This window comes from Garra rufa, chromosome 8 (genome assembly GCF_049309525.1).
Source record: "Garra rufa chromosome 8, GarRuf1.0, whole genome shotgun sequence".
Taxonomy (NCBI): Eukaryota; Metazoa; Chordata; class Actinopteri; order Cypriniformes; family Cyprinidae; genus Garra; species Garra rufa.
In genome coordinates, this window is record NC_133368.1 from 40,982,124 (window position 1) to 41,009,145 (window position 27,022).

General features: G+C 33.0%; 1 protein-coding gene across 1 annotated transcript in view; it reads right to left on the minus strand.

Moving 5' to 3' along the window:
• Positions 1 to 7,488: 7,488 nt before the first annotated feature.
• The window catches only part of LOC141340183 (disks large homolog 5-like), a 49,866-nt gene continuing 30,332 nt past the window's right edge, over positions 7,489 to 27,022 (minus strand). Inside the window, exons 2-12 of the mRNA XM_073845110.1 lie at positions 20,035 to 20,168; positions 19,814 to 19,957; positions 18,442 to 18,622; positions 18,191 to 18,339; positions 16,109 to 16,279; positions 14,320 to 14,516; positions 14,100 to 14,243; positions 13,825 to 13,952; positions 12,465 to 12,574; positions 12,074 to 12,183; positions 7,489 to 11,986 (exon numbers count right to left, since the gene is read on the minus strand). Coding sequence (XP_073701211.1) covers positions 11,883 to 11,986; positions 12,074 to 12,183; positions 12,465 to 12,574; positions 13,825 to 13,952; positions 14,100 to 14,243; positions 14,320 to 14,516; positions 16,109 to 16,279; positions 18,191 to 18,339; positions 18,442 to 18,622; positions 19,814 to 19,957; positions 20,035 to 20,168 — 1,572 coding nt within the window. The 3' untranslated portion in view covers positions 7,489 to 11,882. The remainder of the gene's footprint in view (positions 11,987 to 12,073; positions 12,184 to 12,464; positions 12,575 to 13,824; positions 13,953 to 14,099; positions 14,244 to 14,319; positions 14,517 to 16,108; positions 16,280 to 18,190; positions 18,340 to 18,441; positions 18,623 to 19,813; positions 19,958 to 20,034; positions 20,169 to 27,022) is intronic.

Consider the following 27,022-nt stretch of genomic DNA (forward strand, 5'->3'; position numbering starts at 1 on the left):
AATGCATATCACTAATCAGAAATTAAATTGATATATTTATGGTAGGAAATTTACGAAATATTTTCATGGAACATGATCTTTACTTAATATCCTAATGATTTTTGGCATAAAAGAAAAATTGATCACTTTAGTCCAGGGTCACATATTACAAAATATTTGGGGGATTTTTCGGCAAAGAAAATGCAAATCAAAACATATATACATATATTTAAAATATAAAAACCAGTAATTTATATTGCATAATATATGGCAATAATCCATATTCCAATAAAGAAGTAGATGTTTAGATGTCTGGTTCAGCATGAAATAGACTATTTTTTCTGTCTGCTGTAATTGACGTCACAGTTCAGGACAGTCACGGATGAATCACGGACAATCAGAACAGGAACATGTATTAAGGAAATCAGCAAATGATTGATTTGATGTTGACGTTAAATCAGCAGGTTCAATCAGAGCGGTGTGTTAGGTCTGAACCAGAGAAAAAGGCTTCCTGAAACGTCTGGCAGAATGAACACAACTATGTTTGACAGGCCTGTAATGAAAGCAACAGCTGTGCCATGTATGTGTGTGGGTGTGTGTGTGTGTGTGTGTGTGTGTGTGTGTGTGTGTGTGTGTGTGTGTGTGTGTGTGGGTGTGTGTGGGTGTGTGTGTGTGTGTGTGTGTGTGTAAGAGTGTGGGCAGACTACACAATGGCAGTGAAAACTCAGCCTATTCCTGACCACTGGCTCCATGTCAAACATGAGGAAAAGACAAAAGCGAAGCTGTCGTACGGCTCTACTCTCGGTGTTCCTGTCAAACCAAAAGCATTCACACAGATACAGGTGTAAATTAGGGATGCACCGAATATTCGGCCACTGAAAAAAGTGCATTTTCGGTTTTCGGCCGAAAGATTTTTAATCACCGAAACAACACGGCCGCAAACAGAAACCGCAGCCTGCACGTGCTTGTCTGAAGCAACACGTCTGCGGTGTGGACGTATTTCAGTATATCCGAGAAAGACCCACGGATAGTGATTTGCAAAACTTGTAATGCCGAAATTTCAAGAGGGGGTGTGTCTGCAGTGATGAGAGCAGAGATCGACACAGATGTAGCTTTCAGTGAGTGAAAAACAATGGCTTTACGTTGGTGTTACGTCGCAATATTTTAAAGATATGTCTTTTCTATATACTGTATTTTTATAAATATTTATGTTTTAAACCATGGAGGTGAGCCAATGGATATCACACAAGCAACGTGAAAACTGCACAATATGTTAAAGTGAAAGTAAAAACTGACAGCGCTTTCAGCATCTGACATGCATTCTCTCAGAGACAATAAGAGGCGATTATACTCCATATGCTGATATTAATTTAGTCCCCTAATATTTTTCTTGTGCCCCGAACATGGTGGGAAAAAAAAGAAAAAGAAAGGTATTTTGTGTAAGGTTTGTTTTTGAAAGTCGGTTCTTGAAATAAAGCTCTTAATTTGTATTAATGACTGCAGTTTATTAGGGGTTGAGAAAGTCTTAATCATGATTTCAGGTGGTCTTAAATGTGGGGACTGAAAGACAAGAATTGCAATGAAACTTCAAAAGGCTATCCATTGAATAAATAAATTAAATCTTTTTCGGTTTTGGCCAAGAATTTTCATTTCGGTGCATCCCTAGTGTAAATGTACAACTGTGTGCAGCGGATTCTTTCAAAAATCACTGCTTAGTCTTTAATAATTGTTTAGATAATCGAAGTGTGCAATACTGATTAAAAAAATATTTCAGTATTTTTGGACTATAATAACCTGCCATGGATAAACTGATACGACTCTTAAAAATAAAGGTTCTTTATTAGCATCAATGGTTCTGTGAAGAACCTTGAACATCCATGGAACCTTTCAAATGCAAAAAAGGTTCTTTCTAGTCAAAAAAGGTTTTTTTAGATTTTTAAAATGTTTAATCGAAATGGTTCTTTTAGGAACTGTTCACTGAAATGTTCTTTGGGAAAAGATTCAGAGAAATTCTCCCACTTTCTGAACTATTTCCATGACTTTAGTAAGAGCACCGTCTGATCAGACAAGGTTTACTCGACTTAAACACTCACAAAGACCGATATCCATATGAATAAACATTTTTAGAGCTGAACAAAACTACATTTACATTCACACTAAACACTTCAATCTAAAGCGATTTCCAGCATTCGTTGTTGGAATCAAACAAGACCTTGTTCAGTTTGTCAAAACGGTTCTTTTAGGAACTGACACTGAAATGTTCTTTGGGGAAACAAAAAAGTTCTTTTTTAAGAGTGTAGGTGGCAGCAAGTCCTGGTCTTAATAAGTGACTCATTGAATCATTCTTTAAAATGATTCCTTCAAATTCATGAATGGATCACTGAATCACTGACTCAAATGATTTGTTCAAAAACAGAAATAAAATGCAACTCACACAATATGAACTTCTTGTTTGTTGAACTGTTATATAAAATGATAACATTCACAATCACGCTCAAATGCTAATATTCAGGAAAACAGCACTCACGGCCATGTAATATTATGAAACTATATCTTATATTTTATGATATAAATGTGAATAAAATGGCAGTGTGTTAAACTACATTGTGCAAACACAGTTCCCCAGTTTCTAGTATCTAAAGTCAACATGACTATTTAAAGTCAACCAGACTCTTTTTACAATATTATCATATTTCTAGTCTGTGAATGATTCAGTAGAGCATGTGATTCCAAAATAAGTCAATCTTTTCCATCTCTGAATCGACTGGTGCCATCAATAATGGTTATATTAACCGCCTGTCATATATCCAGTCAATCACACACTGATTAAAATCAGTTTTTTTTTAGTATATTTCCAGTTTTACTTCACATTATGGGTGTAAAATGGTTCTGAACAGTGTTTGTGTTGATTTAACTCTTATATAAAGCTGTTTGTAGACAAGAGGAACACTGATTAAAATTCTCTACAAGATGCACCTAGAACACCGTAGGAACCATTCAGAACTCCTCAGCAACTGTTTTGGTATTTAGTACAACAAACAAACATTTTAAGACATTTCCATTCAGTATGTTTTACAAGTTGGTAGATGCTTCATCTAAAGCCACGCGTTTCATGTTTTGTCAGGAAAACACTCATTTCAGGCTTCAATTTTCTCGCAAGAAAAGATTCGGAGAAATTTTCATCTCTATTTTTCCACTTTCTGAACCATTTCCATGACTTTCGCAAGAGCACAGACTGATCAGACGAGGTTTACTCGACTCAAACACTCAGAAAGACCAATATTCATAAGAACAAACATTTCTGATCTGAATAAAACTGCAATTGCATTCACACCAAGCACACTTCAATTCAAAGCGATTTCCAGCATTCGTTGTTGAACTCAAACAAGAGCTTGTTCAAATGAACTACAAGAAACAAGCAGATCAGTATTTATCATCAATCAAGAGTTTAGACATTCACTCAATCGTTGCTTTTCCACATCAAATGTAACTCACTCAATAGGAACTTCTTTTTTGTTTAACTGTTGCATAAAATGAATATCACATTCGCGATCGCAAGTGCTGATATTCAGCAAAACAGCACTCATGCCCGTGTAATATTACGAAATTACATCATATATTTTATGACATAAAAGTGAATGAAATGGCAGTGTGTTCAACTACAGTGTGCAGATTGCCACAGTTTCTAGTATCTAAAGTCAACATGAAACCAGACTCTTCTTACAATATTATCAAGTTTCTGGTCTGTAAATGATTCAACAGTGCATTTTATTCCACAATAGGTTAGTCTTTTCCATCTCTGAAACAACTGATGCCATCAATAACGGTTATTATAACCTCCTGTCATATATCCAGTCAATCACACACTGTTTTTTTTTTTTTTTAGCATATTTCCAGTTTCACTTCACATTATGGGCGTAAAATGATTCTGAAGAGCATTTGCGTTTATTTAACTCTTATTATACAACTGTTTGTAGACAAGAACCCATTTATCCAGGAACACTGACTAAAATGTTCTACAAGACACACCTAGAACACCTTAGGAAACATTCAGAACTCCTCAGCAATGGTTTTGGAATGATTTAGTACAACAAACAAATATTACAAGACTTTTTTTCCATTCAGTACGTTTTACAATTCGGTAGATGCTTCATCTAAAGCCACAAGTGTCATGTTTTGCCAGGAAAACACTCATTTTAACAAGGTTTACTCGACTCAAACACTCAAAAAAGGCCAACATCCATAAGAATAAATATTTCTGATCTGAATAAAACTGCATTTACATTCACACTAAACTCTTCAATCCAAAGCGATTTCCAGCATTCGTTGTTGAACTCAAGAGCTTGTTCAGCTGAAAAGCCACAAGTTTCATGTTTTGTCAGGAAAACACTCATTTCAGGCTTCGATTATCTCGTAGGAAAAGATTCAGGGAAATTTCCTTTTCTACTTTCCCATTTCCATGACTTTTGTAAGAGCAGCGACTGATCAGACAAGGTTTATTTGACTCAAACACTCACAAAGACCAATAATAATAAACGTTTCAGAGCTGAACCAAACTGGATTTACATTCACACTGAGCACACTTCAATCCAAAGCGATTTCCAGCATTGGTTGACAGAATCAAACAAGACCTTGTTCAGCTGAAAAGCCACAAGTTTCATGTTTTGTCAGGAAAACACTCATTTCAGGCTTCGATTATCTCGTAGGAAAAGATTCAGAGAACTGCATTTACATTCACACTGAGCACACTTCAATCCAAAGCGATTTCCAGCATTGGTTGACAGAATCAAACAAGGAAAAAGCAGATCAGTATATTATCAGTCTAGAGTTTTTCACTTTTCCACATGTCTGAAAGATGAAAACAAAGCTTCTTAGTCACTCTGGACATTCATCTACCAACTTCATGAGGTGTCAATGAAGCGTTTTACCTTCTTTTTCCCTTTGCAATGGCAGCACACCGTCCACAGGTACTTGAGGGTCCTCCAGAGCAGGATGATGAAGAGACCCCCGAAGAAAGTGACCATTGAGGAGGCGAGGAAAGCCCACCACATCCTCTGTCCCCTTGGGTCACAGGGCATTTCACTGGTGTAGGGGATGATCACATCCATGTTCCGAACCAAGGACGGAGCCGCTTTAAATGGGTTGTGGTTGATGGTCATTATTGTGGAGAGCCGCTTCTCATCACCATCATCATCATCTTCTGTTGCTTCTTCAGTGGGGAGCATCGAGCGTCTTTCTGGAGATCCCGGCAGCGCCCCGCACCCGACGATCAGCCATGTTTGGCAGGGCGTCGAGCCCCGCGACTGTGTGCCCGAGTGCGCGCACTCTCCTCCCGCTGCGCTCTGCGCTCTCGCCCGCTGACCGGTGAAAAGTCGTCCTCAACACGCACGTAAACTCCTACTGGAAACGCGTCGTCGCGTCTATAAACGAGGTCGCACGCTGAATATGGATCATGATGGAAAACATGCCCGCGATTTAAAGCCCGCGTGACCGTCCGCGAACGCAGTTTTCCCAGGCGCGGATCTTCCGTGCGCTCTCATTCACTAACGTGTTGCGTTCAGCTCCGTTCTATCCATTCTGCGCGTTCAGGGCAGATGTACAGGTGCCGGAGGGCGGAGCCAGTCACGCTGATGCCCGTCAGAACGTCTCCAAACACCGCCGATAGTCAAAACATCCATCACTCGCTGTATTTTCACAAACACCTGTCGTTGTAACTAAAGTTTTGAGGAAAATATCTTCGGGTTTGAGGTTTTGGATTATGGTAGGTTGGCATAAAATATGAGAAAACATTTAAATCACATTTAAAACGAAGAGTTAGAACGCTTTTGCCCAGCAACAGTTGGCTGTTTTTTTTATTATAGATTTACACAACACAAATATAACACAATTTTATTTTTATTAGTTTAAAATGCTTCAAAAATGTTGATAAAGACATTTATAATGTTACAAAAGATGCTGTTCTTTTGAACTTTCTATTCATTATAGAAACCTGAAACAATTCTACTTAGCCGTTTCCAACAATATATAATAATAATAATAATAATAAATGTTGTTTTTTTTGTTTGTTTTTGAGCAGAAAATCTGAATATTATAATGATTTCTGAAGGATCATGTGACTGGAGTAATGATGCTAAAAATTCAGCTTTGAAATCACATGAATAAATTACATTTTAAAATATATTCAAATAGAAAATAGTTATTTTAAAGGTACAAATATTCAATTTTTTGCTGTATTTGAATAAAATAAATGGAAGCAGAAGAGACTTCTTTAAAATACATTAAACATTTTTGTTCAAAAACTTTTATACATACATATATATACACACACACACACACATATATATATATATATATATATATATATATATGTTTATTTATTTACTTATGTTTTTAAACCTTATCATGGACACAAATGGCTCAATTATTGCGCACAATCATATCTACATGCGTTACTTTTCCAGTAATTTTGATTATATTCCATATTTTATATGTTCCTGTCATTAAAAGATTTTTCCATCTGAATCCAGGCACTCCAAAAAAAAAAAAAAAAAAATTATAATTAATAATAAACAAATAATATACACAATTATGCAAACATACAAAATATTACTGAGGAAGTAAAAAAAATTCAAATAAGTTTATTTTTAACCTAAATGTCTATCACTGTTTTGTTTTTTGTTTTTTTGCAAAAGCAACTATAAAAGTTGCTCTAAGCCACATTTGGGATCAACATGAGTTTTTTTTTTTTTTTTTTTTTGTATGATAACAAATAATCTTCCTTCTGCCATATGATATTTTCCGCTGAACAACAGCTCATCCAGTAATAATATTTCACCTGATATGTGATGTTTATATAATCCTGGTTATGGTAATGAGCTGAAGAAGAATATGACGCCATCTGGTGAATCCTCACAAGAACTGCATCTTCACATTATCCAAATGAGCTTTGGGACAAATCCCAAATTAAATCAAATCATCAAATCACGTTTGTAGAAATGCATAGAATATTTGAGACTTTTACTTTCCTTACTGCTCAGGGTTTGCCACGAATTCAGCATAAACTGCAAACATAGAGACTCAGTACATACAAAAAAAAAGTATGAATGTGACCCTGAACCACAAAAACAGTCATAAGGGGTCAGTTTTTTAAATTGAGATTTATACTGAATAAATTAGCTGTATAAATAAGCTTTGCATTGATAAGACAATATTTGGTTGAGATACAACTATTTGAAAAACTCTAATCTGAAGGTGAAAAAAATCAAAATATAAAGAAAATCGCCTTTAAAGTTGTCTAAGTGAAGTTCTTAGCAATGCATATTATTAATCAAAAATAACGTCTTGATATATTTATGGTAGAAAATGTACAAAACATCTTATCTCATAAGAAAAATAGATCATTTTGACCCATACAGTGTATTTTTGCCTATTGCTACAAATACACCAGTGCTACCCAAAACTGGATTTGTGGTCCAGGTTTACAAATGTTTACACAGTAAATATGCAGAATAGTGTTTAATTTAGACTTTATTAACGTAACAATTACAAAATCATATTTTTGTCTTTAATGTGACAGTACCAGGGTGTTATATCATTATAAAACATAAATGGAACACAGACTTTTAATTGGAATTACATGTTTTTTTTTTTTCAGCTACAAGCTGAGCATCTGCACCAATTCAACACCAGTGTCATTATTGGCAGGAGTGGAAGAACATTACATGATGTGAGAGTTTCAGCTAAACCAGACGACTCGTTTCACGGATCAGAACAGGAAGTGATGTCACAGTGAACATCCTTTCATAAGGTAAACAGGAAGACTAGTGTAGTACCAAAGCTTTCACTACAGAGAGAGGATTAACTAACTATTCCCGAACGAGGATTACAAAATCTCCCGTCTGGGATTAATAAAGTGGGTCTGTCTACCTTTCCATCCCAGTTTGAGTGCAAAATACAAGCAAAGCAGAAGAAAGCTTTTGGCACGTTTGTTTCGGAAAACAAGAGATTTGAAGATAGTACGAATAAGCATTTAACTTTGCCTAATACTCGACTAGAAAAGACAATTAAATTAGAGTTAAAAACGAACCGGGCAGAGCGTATAGTAAAATAATCATGCAGCAGATTATTGCATCGTTCATTTAAATAATAACAAGTACACTTTAAAGAAACTGCTACATTAAAGCTTAAAGGAATAGTTCACCCAAAAATGAAAAACATTTGCATGTCGTTTCAAGCCTGAAGATTGACAATGTCTGGTTTCCAGCCAAAATATCTAAAAATTCTTAAATAAAGGTTTTCTAGACAAGTAAAAATAATTTTCTTGTTTTCAGAAAAAACAAGTCAAAATAATTTGTACTTGTCTAGAAAATCCTTCTTGATTTAAGAATTTTTTGATATTTTGGCTGGAAACAAGAACAATTTTTTGCAGTGTGGTCTTTTCCATTCAATAAAAATGAATCAAAAAGCACTTACTTTTGATTCATACCCTGCAAAAAAATGCTTTTCTTACTTATATTTGTTTGTTTTGTTTCCAGACAAAATATCTAAAAATTCTTAAATCAAGAAGGATTTTCTAGACGAGTAAAAATTATAAAAATTTAAAATTATATAAATCAAAATTAAGTGATTTTTTGCTTAGAACAAGCAAAATAATCTGCCAACGGGGTAAGCAAAAAAAATATTATTTCAAACAGAAAACAAGATTATTTTTCTTACCCCATTGGCAGATTATTTTGCTTGTTTCAAGCGAAAATGCACTTAATTTTGACTTTTTTTTTTCTGAAAACAAGTCAAAAGACAATAATTGTTACTCGTCTAGAAAATCCATCTTGATTTAAGAATTTTTAGATATTTTGGCTGGAAACAAGTCAAAAATCTAAGTTAGATAAGCATTTTATTGCAGTGTATGACAGCTCTGAGTAAGATCAACTCTGCAAAAAAATAATTATTTTTGTTTAGATTTTTTGTCTTGTTTCCAGCCAAAATATTCTTAAATCAGGAAGGATTTTCTAGACGAGAAAAAATTATTGTCTTGTTTTCAGAAGTCAAAATGAAGTGAGTTGTGGCTTCGAACAAGCAAAATAATCTGCCAATGAGATAAGAAAAAAAAAATTTCAAAGAGAAAACAAGATTGACAGATTATTTTGCTTGTTTCAAGCAAAAACACTTAATTTTGACTTTTTTTTCCTGAAAACAAGAAAATCAGTCTAAGTAAGAAAAGCATTTTTTGCAGTGAAATTAACTGCTTCACCTTCACCTTAAGGTTCTTTTGTGCTGTTTGGAGCTTAGAAAACAATCAGCTTTTATTGTGTGGAAAAGAGCAGCTCAAACATTCTGCTAAACATCTGCTTTTGTGCTCCACAGAACACAGGCTTGAAGAAATGATGGCAGAAGTTTCATTTCAGGGTGAATGAACCCTCTAACACGATCAGAAAAACTCAACAGTCAGTATTTTTAACCTCAGAAAACCATATTTTGAGCATCTGTGTCGAACTAGCATCAGACCCACGCGGGCACAGATACATGAAGTTAAACATTCAAGTAAGCTGGTTCATCAACATCACCTCTGTAAACATGAAGAACTACGTGAAAGCCCTCATAAATTAGTGTTACCACAGAGAAAACACAGTGAATGGAAGATATTACTGCTAACAGTTGCCTGAGAGGAGTGTTTGTTCAGGGCTGGGCGATATATAGACATAGAAAAACAGTGATATTTACATTCAGTTATATTGAATTGATGATTTTTGAATATTAGGAAGCTTGACCACCAAATAAAAGCACTTAAGCGTTGAACGCTTAATATTTAATGAATATACAGTATGATATAGCGTCCAGCCCTATTGGTGTCGTAGTGATTTAAAGGAGACGTTCACTTCCAGAACAAAATTTGCAGATCATTTACTCACCCCCTTGTCATCCAAGATGTTCATGCCTGTCTTTTTGAGGAAAACATTTCAGGATTTCTCTTCACATAGTGGACTTCTGTGGTGCCTGCGAGTTTGAACTTCCAAAATGCAGTTTCGATACGATGCAGGACGATTTTGAAGTTGGAGAAGAAAATGAGATGGGAGTTTTTCGACATATTCTCCTAAAAATAAAGCTGCTTTGAAAGGTTCATAGAGGAACCATTTTTGGTTCCACAAAGAATCATTCAGTCAAAGGTTTAAAGAACCATCTCTTCTTTCACCACAAAGAACCTTTTGTGAAACAGTAAGGTTCTTTATGGAACCATTTAGAAAAAAAAAGTTATTCTATAGCATTGTGTACACTGCAAAAAATGCTTTTCTTACTTAGATTTTTTTTTACTTGTTTCTAACCAAAATTTCAAAAAATTCTTAAGTCAAGAAGGATTTTCTAGACGAGTAAAAATTATTTTCTTGTTTTCAGTAAAAGCAAAATAATCTGCCAATGGGGTAAGAAAAAAACATCTTATTTTAAACAGAAAACAAGATTATTTTTCTTATCCCATTGGCAGATCATTTTGCTTGTTTGAAGCAAAAACGCATTTAATTTTGACTTTTTCTTACTGAAAACAAGAAATTTTTTACTTGTCTAGAAAATCCTTCTTGATTTAAGAACTTTTAGATATTTTGGCTGGAAACAAGACAAAAAATCAAAGTAAGGAAAGCATTATTTGCAGTGAAGCACCTTTATTTTTAAGAGTGTACCCTAACTGTTTTGACCCAGAATACAAAGAGTTCACGCAGAGCTAGACAAGAGGTTAAAAAGTATATAAATTGTAATTTTTATATGAAAATGGCTGATCATTTCGCTAGATAAGACCCGTCTTCCTCGGCTGGGATCGTTTAGAGTCCTTTGAAGCTGCGCTGAAACTGCATTTTGGAAGTTCAAAACTCTAAGGCACCATAGAAGTGCACTATATGAGGAGAAATCTTATCTAATCTTATCGAATAAAGAAAGAAAGACATGAATATTTCAGATGACAAGGGGGTGAGTAACTTCTTTAACAGCAGTGGAGTGTTGCAACAGTGTGAGATTGCCAGCAATGCAAAAATAATCATTTCTTACTCAGAGTTTTTGTCTTGTGTGAATATCTAAACATTCTTAAAGGAATAGTTGACTTTAAAAAATTTAAATTAGCTGGAAATGTGCTTACTCTCAGGCTATGCGAGATGTAGATGAGTTTGTATCTTCATAAGATTCTGAGAAATGTAGCACTGCATCACTTTTGCAGTGAATGGGTGCCGTCAGAATGAGAGTCCAAACAGCTGCTACAATAATCCACACCACTCCAGTCCATCAGTTAACATCTTGACAAGACAAAAGCTAAAACAATCCATCATTAAGATGTTTTAAACTAAAATATGAGTCCATAATTCATAATAATGCTTCCTCCAGTGGAAAAAGTCCATCTTATGTCTCTTAACAACTCTGTTTAGAGCTGTTTTGGACTATTTAGGCTTGTAAACAAGTGCAGATTTCTCTCCTGATTCAGACCAGACCGCTTTTTCACTGGAAGTAGTGTTATTATGAACTCATATTTTAGTTAAAAAACATTGCAATGATGGATTTGTTTCTTACAAACATGTAGCGTTTGGCTTCTAAAGAAGTTAACTGATAGACTGGAGTGGTGTGTATTGCTTGAGGATTATTGTCATGTATCAGCTTTCATTTTGACGGCACCCATTAACATCCATTGGTGAGCAAGTGATAAAATGCTGCATGTCTCCAAATCTGATGAAGATACAAACTCATCTCCATCTTGAATGGCTTAAGGGTGAGCACATTTTAATTTTGGGGAGAACTATTCCTTTAAAACAAGAAAAATATCTGTCATTGGTGTAAGAAAACTAAAACAAACGACAAAAAATACTAAGTAAGAAGGCCTTTTTTTTTGCAGTGTGTTGTTTAGGATGTGTGTGGACTCGGTTTGTCGTTCTTCACATGCTTCCATCAGGAATCCAAAGCACTTTGTTCTGCTCCTGGTCCACGATGGACATGATCTGAGTGCATATGTTGGACAGACTGCCGGCCTGGACGACGCCTGCAACAGAACGGCATCACAAATCACTCACCAGCACGCTCTCATGTGCGTAAATAATGTAAATGCATGCGTGTGCACGTCTCAGACCTGTGAAGTATTTGCTGTAGTCTTGTTCGATCCTCTGCGCAGACTCAAACTGCTCTTTGGAATGTTTTTGTGACACTTTGTCTCGCAGATACACGGGGTCTTTCTGCTCCCTGAGTGAATAAAACACAGACTTAGTACAGATACTGCTACTGCAAGTACACTCCTTCATTAGCAGTAATCAAATTCATTGATTCTCTGAGCACAGTGTGGTTCTAGAGGAGTGAGTCACTAGATTGATTCATTCGATAAAGAATGCAATTGCATGCAATCTAAAGATGCAATGTTGAATGTGACAGAACGAAAGATTGAGTGCTGTAAAATAATCAAAGGAAAAATACAATAAATGAGCTTAAATATGCACTTGTGTAGGCTGATGGCTGATGTAACTTACTTGATCTGCTTGGCGTTTCTGTATCGTATGAATATGACGATGGGGTAAATGTTGACGACGTGCAGGCGCTCGATGGCGTAAGGTGCGATGTCGAGCAGACAATGACAGTCCTGAGAAACAGCATAAACTCAGCACATTTGTAGCAACAGCCAAAAAATACAGTGTATGGGTTTTTCTCTTTTACACCAAAAATCATTAGGATATTAAGTAAAGATCATGTTCCATGAAGATATTTTGTACATTTCCTACCATGAATATATCAAAACTTAATTTCTGATTAGCAATATGCATTGCAAAGAGCTTCATTTGGACAAGTTTAAAGGCAATTTTCTTAACATTTAGATTTATTTTTGGCTCCCTCAGATTGCAGATTTTCAATTAGTCCAATCCTAACAAACCATACATTAATGAAAAGTTTATTTATTTAGCTTTCAGATAACATAAATCTTAAATAATTAAAAAAATTGACCCTTTTGACTGGTTTTGTGGTCCACAATGTGAATAATAAAATTAAAATTAAAATGTAAAAAATGTCATTATTGTTATTAGTATTATTTTTAAACATACAATATTATTCATAATAATATAACATTGTATAATTTAATATAATTCATTACATTTTATAATATTTATTTATTTTCTTACATTTTACATTAACAAAATGAACTATTTTAGATTGATTAAGATTTTACAGAATTGAAACATTATTTTAATTTCCTGACAAATGTCCTCTTTTATTACTTGTTTTACAGAAAAAGTGACTGATAAATAAATATGCTTGCCAGATGCATACAATCTCATAAACTCATATACAGGTTACTATTTGCTGCAAAAAAAAAAAAAAAAAAAAAAAATACAATTAATTATAATTATATATTTGTTTTTTGTGATTATTTTTGTTTCTTTTTATGTGGTGAAAATGGTAAATAAAATTTGAATAATATTTATTTACTATTACTACCTACTTATGTTCTACATTTTTTAGTCATTGATACATTATTGTTATGTGAACTTCAATTTAAATTTCCTAATTTGTTAGTTGCTTTGCATAAAAGTGACTAATAAAATAAATGTATACAAATGACAATTAAGCTGTTTTCATCCCAGATTTCTCGATCCTATTTTGTCAGGATGTTTTAATTTTGAGTTTTTTGTAATTCTCATCATGTTCAGTGGTGATTCTCATTATATTCTCATTTTAAAATGATCCTAAATTAGTTATTGTTTAAAAAGGTTCTAAAAATATAACATATTCATGACATCAGGTCAGATATTTGTATTTCTATTCACTTCAAACTGATCTTAATTCAGTCAGCGTTTAGAACAGCATTGTTTGATAAGAGTCTGATGTGTGTCTCACCTTCTCTGTAATTTCCTTAATGGATGCCACCGTCGTCACATCAAAGTGGCCGCTCCTGCGTTTATAATCGATGAAGAGACAGTCTTTGACGCCTCGCTCAATGGCCTGCTGGGTCGCCTTCATCCCCTCTGGACAACAGGAAGAACGAGTGAGAAATAATTGGACATCTTTTTATTATCCCGCAGTCACAATGAGCCAAAATTAAAAACCCATTATAGTAGAGTTATTGCAGATGCTTTAAACTACTTCACATGTCAAACATCAGTAGATCTCACCAGGTAAACAGCGGCAGTATTTCCCAGGAGCCTCTCTGAGCAGCATGTCTTTGATTGGCTCAACGAGGGGCCCCAGGATCAACACCGGCCTGCGATTGGTCGATTCCACTTTCTGCACGCGCTGATACGCCGGACTCAGACAGTCTGAACACACACAGAATAAATGAGACACACCGAGGGCAAACATGATGTTTTATTCAGTACGTGTGTTGTTTCTCACCGTCCATGTATGGCATGGAGTCTGTGCTGATGGCGTCTGCCGCCGGAGTGTCACGGGCGTCTTTGGAGCTGCTGCGCTTGTGTTTGAGTTTACGGCGGAAGAAGGATCGGCGTGCCGCGGCTGAGAGGGTTTTACCGGAACCGCTGTCGTCTTTACCGTCTGTGACGCTGTACCGCCGCTGGGAATCTTGATCCATCCTACACACACAAACAAAAAAAATTACTGATATTTAATTCCATTTTCCAATTCCAGAAAATTAGAGAATTTTATTAAAAGATAATTATATCAAGGCTAGAATATGAAAATTATTTTACAATGATGAAAACTTCTTGCGGTGGTAAAACACTGGATGACAAATCCCTGACTGTAAACTTCAAGGCTGCACGATTTGAAAAAAAATTTCTAATTGCTATTTTTCTGCTAAAAATTTAAAATGGGATTTTTAAAGCAAACAAACAAAAAAAAACTTACTTTAAAAAAATGGCAGGTTTATTGTGCTTTTTTGCAAGGCTGCACAACTTGGTCAAAAATGTTGTGATTACATATCAATATGAATGATGATAATCATCATGATTACTTTTATTATTATTTAAAACAATAATATATTTTTCTTTTTTACAGAGAACTTTAGGGTGACCTGTTAATATGCAAAATATTAAAAAAGGTTTTATTATAAAATACTATATTATTATGATAAAACTGTGTGAAAGTAATTCAAAATGTAAAAAAGTCAATAACACCATTTCATAATTTTTTTTTAAGAATAGATATAATTAGAATATTATTATTATTTTACAGAGGCCCTTTAAAAAAGGTTTTATTGTTAAATATATTATTATGGCAAAATTCTGTGACAATTTTTAAATTGTGTCAGGAGGTATGCAAAAATATTAAATAAAATAAATACTATTGTAATAACACCATTTCATACTAAATAAAAATAGAGCGTTTAGGAATAAATATTATTACAGTTATTATTTATTTTTTTAAATGTATTTTACAGAAAACTATGGAGGAGGCCTATACATTTAAATCATTAGACAAGGTTTTATTATAAAATATTACATTATTATAATAAAATTGTTACAGTCATTTCATTTGTCAAAATTAAAAAAAAACATTATTGAAACACCATTTTATACGAAATAAAAATAAAGCATTTAAGAATAAATATTGTTATTATTTAACAGAAAATGTATTTTACAGAAAACTATGCAGAAGGCCTATAACTTTAAATAATTAGACAAGGTTTTATTATAAAATATTATATTATTATGATAAACCTCTGTAACAGTAATTAATTTTTGCAAAAATATAATAAAAGGTTTGCAAAAATAACAAAAAAATTATAAAAATAGAGCATTTCAGAATAAATATAATTAGAAAATTATTATTATTATTTTACAGAACATTTATTTTATAGAAAAAAATGGAAGAGCCCTATAAATCATTAGAAAAGGGTTTATTACAAAATATTATATTACTATGATAAAATTCTTTAAAAATATATTTTTTACTTTTTTTCAGGAGGTATGTAAAATCAATCTATACCTTTCCATTTTTTTTTTGAGAGCAGTATTTTTTCCATATTTACCCAAAACAGGATGGTGTGAGCAATATTGAGCACTATAAACACATGTAATGCATGTTTCACTCATAATGAAAGTCATATTTATCGAAAAATAGCTATTTTTGACAATACTGCATGCTTTACCTTGTGCAATATATTTCGATAAGATTAAAACAATAAAACTGTAACAGCAGTGATGAAGACATGAAGAGCACATACATGCACTTGCTCGGCACGTGTCCGCGCACCAGCTTCTGTGCGTTCTCGTCCAGTTGCCATGCCAACCAGTAGCCCAAATTCCCTCCGGGCAGCGTGTCGTCCACATAGAGAATATCATCCTTCTTGAAGCTCAACTCCTGCTCCAAATCACCAACATGGTCAAATAACGCCCTGAAAGACAAACAGAGGAAGAGTCAGAATATGAAGAACATCACATGGTCAGAATAATATGTGACCCTGGACCACAAAACCAGTCTTAAGTAGCATGGATATGTTTGTAGCAATAGCCCAAAATACATTGTATGGGTCAAAATTATTGATCTTTTTTTTTTTCCAAAAATCATTAGGATATTAAGTTAAGAACATGTTCCATGAAGATATTTTGTAAACTTCCTACTGTAAATATATCAAAACGTAATTGTTGATTAGTAATATGCATTGCTTAGAATGTAATTTGGACAACTTTAAAAGTGGTTTTCTCAGTATTCAGATTTTTTTGCAGTCTCAGATTCCAGATTTTCAAATATTGTATCTCCGCCAAATATTGTCCTATCCTGACAAACCATACATCAATGAAAAGTCCAGGGTCATATATATCAATAATACATCATAATATTTACCTATTTGCCCGGTTTCATTTCAACCAAATAGTTAAAAACTATATAAACATTAAAAAGTAAACAAAAACACAACAAAATGACTAAAACTTTAACTAAAATAAAAATAAAACACAGTAAATATTTCAATATTATAAAACGAAAAATATTAATAAAAACTATATTATATATATATTTTTATAACCTATATTTTAACATATAGGTTAAATAATATAAACTAAAACAACATTGATACGTGGCCTGTTTTTATAAATAATCATTTATAAAAATCATTCCATGAAATTAAAAGGGAAAAAAAAAACATTAAATTTAATAAATGTTAAAAATAAACATTAACTTAATTTCATTTAGTTTAAGTTGAAGTACTACAATAACTGAAACAAAAACAATCAATTAAACAAAATAAATAAAAATAAAAACTATACAGACATTAAAAAAGTAAACAAACATAACAAAACTTAATAAAAAAAATAAAATAAAAAATTAAAAAATTAAAATAAAAACAGAAAATATTTAAAAATAATAAAATGTAAAATATTAATGGAAACTATAGTATGTTTATATATTTTAACTAATTAGGTTATATATTATTAATTAAAACAACACTGATATGTGGCCTATATTTAACTACAATAACACATTACAACTTTATGAAATTTAGCTGAAATTAAAAGAAAAAAACATTAACTTAAAAAAGAAAGTTAAATAAATGTTAAAAAATAAACATGAATAACTAAAATATAAAACTAAATAACTAAAACAAAAACAATCAATTAAACAAAATAAATAAAAACTATATAGACATTAAAAAAGTAAACAAAAACAAAATTACTAAAACTTTAACATTAAAATAAAAACTATTATTTAGAAAAATAAAAATATTTAAATATTATAAAATGTAAGATATTAATTAAAACTATAGTATATTATATATTTGTATGTTTATATATTTTAACTAATTAGGTTATATATTATAAACTAAAACAACACTGATATGTGGCCTGTATTTAATCAAATAAACATTTATAATAACCAAACAAACAAACAAATAAATAAATAAATAACTAATAGTAAACAATGGGGGGAGGGGTTATCCACCAATAAAACAATACATAAAAATATTTACTTGTCATGTGTGGATCTTACAAGACTAAAGAGCTCCATGAAGCTAGTTGTGCTCTTTATGATAGATATATAATAGTCAATTAAAATGGCTAGAAAAATTATTTAATATATAAAAATGTCCAGACAGGCTTATTAGGAATGTGAAGCAAACAAATTAATGTGCATAAAAATACACCTTTATGAAGGAAAATAATGACTGTACACTTTAGTGCCATTATACACAAATATTAGACAACAAAATGCATCAAGAGACCAGTCAGAATCAATGCAATAAATAACATTAATGTTTAATGTTTATAACTCATGTAATAATTAATGAAGGATCTTCAAAACTCTTTACCTGATGTAAAAACCATCTCCATTTGCGTCTTTAATCCTCCTGAAGTGTTCGGGTCGGTACTGGACTCTGAGGGTGACGTTCTCCGCGGGTTTCAGCATTTCTAGATACACCTCCTCAGCGGTCTTATTCTTCAAACTCACTGAGTTGCACTGCAAACAGGAAATGACATCACAACACCATCCAGCATACTGTCAAACAGGGTCATTTCAGGCTGGTTATGATCCTTTCTGAACCATCCAGACCACCAATACCTCCAGGATCAGGTCTCCAGGCTGCAGGCCGTCGGCTCCTCGAGCGGGACTGTCCTCTTCTAGAGCCTCCACGAAAACCCCCGTCAGGTTTCCTCCACAGACCTTCAGCCCCAGATCCACCTGAGACTTCCTCAACACCACGTGCCTCTGCTCCGCCTGCTTCCTGCCCTCGCTACGATCTCTGGCCAATCACAAAGCAAGTAGGACAGTTAGACCAATCAGAACAGTGTGCGTGTTAGGACGCAATTTCGATGACAGCGAGAGAAAAATTACATTTAAAAATGTTTTCATACATTTTTGAGATTCACCAGAAACATTCATAATAAGATTAGTTCTCAATCTACAAATGCAAAAAATGCACAAGTGTTATTAAAGAATAAAGAAGTGTTATTTTTTATTAATATTTTCCATCAGTTTTTTTATATTTATAATTTTTATAACTGAAATTAAGTTTTTTTATTTTACTTTTTTTTTAATTGGATTTCTGCAAGTTTTGTGAAGTCAATTTACGACTTTAAAGACCTTTTTAGGAAAATTCAAGGAATAAATGTACCTTTTGATCACACCACCAAAAAGTGATGTTTTTCCTCTGTATTTCTCCCCTTTTTTTTTTTAGTGTGAATGTGTAAAGGCTCATACATTTCAGTTAAAGTTTTAGTCATTTTGTTCATTTTTTTTTTTTTTTTTAATTAGATTTATTTTTTTAATTTTTTTTTTTTTATTGGATTTCTACAGGTTTTGTGAAGGTGAATTTACAACTTTTAAAGAAGATTTTTAAAAAAAGATTTTCTCTTGTTTTCTAGTGGAAATGTCTACAGACTTTTACATTTTAGTTAAGGTTTTAGTCATTTTAGTCATTAATTTTTTTTTTTTTTTTACTTTATTTTATTAAGTGAATTTAGGAATTTAAAGACCTTTTTAAGAAAATTCGAGGAATAAATGTACCTTTTGATCACACCACAAAAAAGAAATGTATTTTTATCCTTAGTATTTTTTTTCTCATTTTCTAGTGCAACTTTCTAAAGACAGATCAAATAAGTCGTTCTATGAGGAATTTATAAAAATACTAATTCAAGAAGACAATAAGTTTTCATATTCCACTGATAGATATTTGTTTTTGTTTTAAGCCTAAACTAATTTAATTTTGTTCAATTTCTCAGTAAATGTAACTTGATTTAGGATTACTGACAGAGAGATTTATGCAACATTTAATGCCATGACTTAATGAATTTAAGACTTTCTGCTCTGACCTTTTTAGGCCTTAATTTGCTGATTAAGACTTTTAAGACACCCATAAACCCTGGACTTCAGTTGCATACAAATACAAAATAATCCACACAATTATTTGCAAACGAGACGCAGCGAGTGTTACCTGTGAGGACTGGCTGTGGGCGTGGCCTGTTTGGAGGGTGGAGTCATGGTGCCCTCATCCTGTTCACTGAGCGTATCTACATTGGAGTGCGTATCGGGCGTGTCGGGCGTAGAGTGAGAGCTTATGGAAGACTCCATCCGGGAGCTGACAGAAATAAACACGTCAGGACACTCATACAGTGTTTCGAAAGCATGACAATCACGTGTGTGGTGTGCGTGTACCTCGAGCGGGAGTGATTGCCCAGCTGGTACATGTGCGGGTTGTACTGTGCCAGTATGGTAATAATGTCACACTGCTGCCCAATGATGAGTCTGGCCTGCTGCTCCGTGGCGTTCCTGAGATTAATGCCATTAAACTGCGGAGAGACAGAGAGAGAGAAAGTCACACATGCTCAATTTAAAGAAGCAGTTCACTTCCAGAACAAACATTTACAGACATTTTACTCACCCCCTTGTCATCCAAGATTTTCATGCCTTTCTTTCTTTAGTCGTAAAGAAATTATGTTTTTTGAGGAAAACGTTTCAGGATTTCTCTTCATATAGTGGACTTCTATGGTGCCTGTGAGTTTGAACTTCCAAAATGCAGTTTAAATGCAGCTTCAAAGGGTTATTCAAAGGTTATTAAAAAAGAAAAAAAAAAAAATTACAATTTATATACTTTTTAGCCTCAAATGCTCATCTTGTCTCATTTCTGTGTACTCTGTGTATTCCAGTTCAATACAGTTAGGGTATATAAAATTTATCTAATTAACAAATTTTCTCCTCCAACTTCAAAATCATTCTAAATTGCGTTTTATGGCAAATCCAGCCTTATGGATGAGAAATATAAATGCTTAGATAATATGTGACCCGATCTGGTGAAACGAGTCGGAGATCACAACATTCTATTTTAAGATACAGGCCGATAATGTGAAAAAACAATGAACGCTTTTTTTTTTATTAGCTAATTTCAAAAAACAGACATGCAAAAATATTCTCCCAAAGTTTCGTAGACCAGATAGTAAAGGTATTTAAATTACTATTAAAGTTGTATTCTATTTAAAGTTTTACTAAATTTGCTTTTCTCAACTCCTCTCAACACTTCTGGGTATCCCCTGAAACGTCACTATCTCTGTATAAAACCAATCAAAAAGCTTAGAAATGTACACAAACAGTAACATAAAAGCTAGTAATTTGTCAGTGTTTTATTGATGTTTTATTCAAATAAATACTTAAAAATAATTTGAGCTTCAGCCTGGTTTAATAGCATTCATATAAATACAAATGTCTTTGGTCAAATAAAGCTGTGAAATAAATAGTTTATCCCTTTAAATGCACTAGATTTGGAAAGATATCAACAAAAAACAGGCAAAAAAATGTTTTCAATTGGAAAAAGAGAGCAGATGACCATAATTCAAATGGGTATATCTTTGAAACCATTCGAGTATGACTTTAAATAGGATATCATTTTAAAGCTTACACTCTCCATTGATACCAAAATCTAATTTTTTGAAATTTGGGTCACTGTGACTCATTTTGCTGGATAAGGTCACATATGTGTTACCAATATACCAAACCATCTGATTATATTTTAATAAATCTTTGCTGATAGAGTCTGAACATCAGAAAAAAAGGCACAAGTTTTCTGTTAAAAAAAGAAAATAATCATGCTTTATAGATGTGACAATAAAGGACACAGTTTTTGAGAGACTATATTCTTTGTAGGATTTCTGCTAATTAAAATGCACAAACCAGATGCAATAATACCCAACAAATAGAGAAGCGATGGCTCTTCACAGAACATATAATTGTTCATTTATTTTAATTTTGATGTGTCTATTTACGAGGAATATGTACTGTTATGGATATGACAAGCCTGAAAATAGCACTTACCAGACTATGGAAAATCATGCACTAAAAAAAAAAAAAAATAAATAAAAAAACGCTATATAAGAGAGACCTCACTTGGGTATTTGAACCACCAAATATAGACATCTGTGCTATCAGTATAGTAAAAACCTTTGGTAAAAACTATTTTTTTAATTGTAAGGTTGACTTTCAAATGGAATTACCCTTTATCTTTTTTTGTAAAGGGCGTTTGATGATCTTTGCATGTTCACTTTGTAAACACTGGGTCGGTACTTCTGTAGCAATGTAGGGCGATTTTGAAGTTGGAGGTGAAAATGAGATGGGAGTTTTTCGACAGAACCTAACTGTATTGAACTGGAATACACAGTACACGCAGAGCTAGACAAGATGAGCATTTGAGGTTAGGAAGTATATAAATTGTACATTTTTTTAAAAATAACCCATCATTTCACTAGATAAGACCTAGATAAGACTAATTTAGAGCCCTTTGAAGCTGCATTTAAACTACATTTTGGAAGTTTAAACTCACGGCACCATAGTGGTCCACTATATGGAGAGAAATCCTAAAACGTTTTCTATGGGGTCAAATTTCCTTCAAAAGTATTGCGCTCACAGATCGAAAAATAACAAGCGTGAATCAAAGATTTGAAAACGCGTGTAAAAATATATCGCACGCAAATGAAAATTAAATGCAAAGACATTCAGAAGAATAAAATACGTGGACACAAACTGAAAAATAATAAGCACAAGATAAATATTTATACACTTGCATGCACAAATCTGAAACGTGAATTCACAGTTATTTGATTCACTCTTAAAATCGTGTTTTCTGCTCACATTTTTAGTTTTCGTACGTTTACGCTCTTTGCTCACTCGCTCTCGGTTCAACAATCTGCGCTTGGTTTTCTAAATGTTGCGCTCCTGGTTTCATGTAAATGAGGGCGGGCTCAAACATCACCATTGGTTCACCAGATGTGATTGACAGCCTCCTTCTCTAGCCAATCGATCAAAGCGCAGAAGTTGACGTCACTCCAATGCGTGATGGATGATTCCCGTCAGGACAATGCTGGACAGTCTCAGTAGATTTTCCATAAGTATATTTTGTATGTTGAAAGTTGTACCCGTTTTACACCGCGGTCAAGCCAGCCGCCACCTGAATTCTGCTGCACGTCTATTTGTGGTATTACGGTACAGAGACTCGAAGCAGTCAAAAAGCTGACGAACATCTATATTCAGCGGGTAAAAATCAAATGTGCCCGAAAATAAGGGGAAACTATTTAAAAACATATCAATATCGTAGGCTTCATTAAAAAAAGATGCAATTTGAATATACTTAACAGTGTAGTTTTCTTGAGAAATAAAGTCATATTGTACATGTGTTATTAAAATTCCTTCAGAGTTAACATGAACACTTCAATAAATTATTTTTTTCTGAATGACCGTGTCTCTATCTTTGCAGGCTTTCATGAGATTTTACTGTAGAATTTAGCAGAAAATAAATGCCAAATTCAGTCACTATTACCAGTTCTTCACTTCATAGTTAACATGAAAATTTCTATTCATACTTCTTCAGAATACTCAAGACTCTGTCTGTGTCAGTTTTCATGACATTTTACTATAGAATTTAGCAGAAAATTAATTGCAAATTCTGTCACTATGCATTATAATGCATTAACGTTTGCATCTATATCTCATATTTTCTAAAAGCTAAGGGAGCAAAGTGTTTTTAAAATCAGTCAAATTATCTAGTTAATACAAAACTCTCATCAACATAAATTCATATAACATAATAAATGTTAATATTAAATAACCACAGTTAGTCTTTAGATAAGACCAGTAAATTACAATACTTTATCATCAACCAGGTAAAACTTCCTAATCATGTTTTCTTCTGGATTATTTTGCTATAACAAATGTGTTTTGCAGCAACCAAAAGATCAGAAGTAATTGTTAAAAAGTGAAGGATCAAGAACACAACTAAAGCAAACATTGATCACATGAATCTAAACCTCTGTTCTCAATCATAATTTAGTCAATCTGGTCAGTAATGAATGAAGCTGGTGCTGCTGTGTGTGGAGCTGTTTAGTCCTCCTCTGCTGAGATCTTCAGAGATTTATTGTGTTTTATTTCAGTTGATTTCATCTGAGGCTGTGACTAAGTCTGTTATAGCTGTCTTTCTGTTTGTCTCTTCTTTTTTTGTGCTTCTCTTTGCTTCATTAATTTTGCTTAACATTCTCTTTAAGTTCATCTCTGCTTCAGTGTTCAGTTAACACTGTGGGACCAAATACACTCTGAGCATTGTTGATGGATTTTATTAAAAAATAGATTTTTTTTTTTTTTTTTTTTGTATTGCATACAAAATGTAAATGCAATAGAAAAATTAACTGAGACTGTCCAGCATTGTCCTGACGGGAATCATCCATCACGCATTGGAGTGACGTCAACTTCTGCGCTTTGATCGATTGGCTAGAGAAGGAGGCTGTCAATCACATCTGGTGAACCAATGGTGATGTTTGAGCCCGCCCTCATTTACATGAAACCAGGAGCGCAACATTTAGAAAACCAAGCGCAGATTGTTGAACCGAGAGCGAGTGAGCAAAGAGCGTAAACGTACGAAAACTAAAAATGTGAGCAGAAAACACGATTTTAAGAGTGAATCAAATAACTGTGAATTCACGTTTCAGATTTGTGCGTGCAAGTGTATAAATATTTATCTTGTGCTTATTATTTTTCAGTTTGTGTCCACGTATTTTATTCTTCTGAATGTCTTTGCATTTAATTTTCATTTGCGTGCGATATATTTTTACATGCGTTTTCAAATCTTTGATTCACGCTTGTTATTTTTCGATCTGTGAGCGCAATACTTTTGAAGGAAATTTGACCCCATACCGTCTGTCCTCTAGGTAGAAGTGGTAAAAGTGATTCATTTTAAATAATCAGTTTGAACTCACTGAACCACTGATTCATCAAAAGAAAATCTATTCAAGCACTAATAATGATTCGTATCACTCAGTAATGTTTACGGAAGTCCCTGGATGTTTTTGTAAAAAGAAAATATCTATCTCTTTCAGGATATAAGATGTCTTTTAATCTCTGCATTAAGCATTTTAAAGTTCTTTTGCTAAAACAGATTTTTGGTTAAATACAAATGCAAACACTACCATTCAAAAGATTTTATTTTATTTCTGTATATTTATTTATTTATTTTAATAAATGACTATTTTATTTCTTTCTTTACTTTTTTTTCTATTTATCTTCTTTAGTAAATGACAACTTTTATTCAACAACGATCCATTAAATTGATCAAAAGTAACACTATATAGACGTTTCACAAGTTTGCACTCTCATATAATGTTACAAGACCTCTTTCAATTTGTGCATTAAGCATTTTGAATTTGATCTGCTAAAACAGATTTTTGGTTACCACTAACATTCAAAAGATATTTAATTAAATTAAATTTTATTTATTTATTTATTTTTTTAATAAATGACCACTTTTATTTTATTTTACTTTATTTTATTTTGTATTTTTTTTAAATAAATGACAGCTTTTATTTTATTGCTTTATTTTATTTATTTTATTTTAATAAATGAAACTTTTATTCTATATATATTTTTCGCTTTTTTAAATAAATGGCAAATTTTATTCAGCAAAGATGCATTAAATTAATCAAAAGTGACAATACCATTCAAAAGATTTTTTTTAATATAAATAAATTGCAACTTTTATTTTATTGTATTTTATTTAATTTTTTTAATAAATGAAAATTTTTATTCAGCAAAGATGCATTAAATTGATCAAAAGTGACAGACATGTATAATGTTACAAGACCACTTTAAGTTTGTGCATTAAGAATTTTGAATTTGATCTGCTAAAATAGATTTTTAGTTACATATAAATATAATCTTTGGTTAAATACAAATATTTTATTTTATTTTTGTAATTTTATTTATTTATTTATTTTTTCACAAAAATATTAAGCAGTATAACTGTTTTTAACACTGATGATAAAAATAATAAACATTTCCTGAGCAGCAAATCAGCATATTACAATGATTTCTAAAGGATTAAATTTAACTTAGCCTTCACAGGAATAAATTACATTTTAAAATAGATTTTTTTCAAAAATCATTATTTTTAATTCTAATAATATTGTAAAATATCACTGTTTTTTTTTTTTTTTTTTTTTTGTTTACTTATTTTTGATTAAACAAATGCAGCATTGAGCATAAACACTGCTTTAAAGGATAACTGTTGCCAAAATGCAACCTGGGCTGTTTCTTTTACTGTAAACGAGACAAACTTATATCTAAAAGCATAATTACGACAAACGAGCCGTTTTTGAGATTGACCGTGATTTCGTTTTGTGGTCAGTGGCCGGTGAATGGGAGTACTAGGGGCATAAATTTGAGCGCATCAAAATCGATATTTTTACAACACTAAGAAGGCTCGACACACCATGACACTTTGCTTGAAGTATTGCCTGGGTCTCTACACATGAACTCGAGCATTGAGAACATTGTTTGTGTACACAGAGTTTACTAAAAAGAAAGGTTTTGAACAACTCACTTACACTGTTTGAGTTTCCGCATGCAGCCGTCTTGCCAGTCAAGAAGTGTCGATCTCCGATTGCGAATGAATGGACTGCATAGGACGAAATATTAGGCTTATATGAGGCTCTTTTTACAACTAGAAGGTTAATATTGTTTTTCACTTGCAACAAAACAACGAATTAGCCGTGCATTTATATGGAAATATGCTTTAGGAGCTATCCATCCTCGCATTCGGAGATCGACACTTCTTGACTGGCAAGACGGCCGCGAGCGGAAACTCAAACAGTGAAAGTGAGTTGTTCAAAACCTTTCTTTTTAGTAAATTGTGTGTACACAAACAATGTTCTCAATGCTCGAGTTCATGTGTAGAGACCCAGGAGATACTTTGAGCAAAGTTTCATTGTGTGTCGAGCCTTCTTAGTGTTGTAAAAATATTGATTTTGATGCGCTCAAAGTTATGCCCTTAGTACTCCCATTCACCGGCCATTGACCGCAAAACTAAATCACGGTCAATCTCAAAAACGGCTCGTTTGTCGTAATTATGCTTTTAGATATAAGTTTGTCTCGTTTACAGTAAAAAAAACAGCCCAGGTTGCATTTTGACAACAGTTATCCTTTAAATGAGCACCATGTGTCAGGATCATAGGTGCTAAAGTTTTTTCAAAGATTGCTTACTTTTTACCAATGAAGGATTTTCTCATGCATGTCTTGAATCTTTAGTCCAATCACTGTGTTTTCCCTACAGGTGGTGGGAATGCTTTTTAAACCCTCTGTGTCCATTTCCAGAGATTGACAAAACCCTGATGAC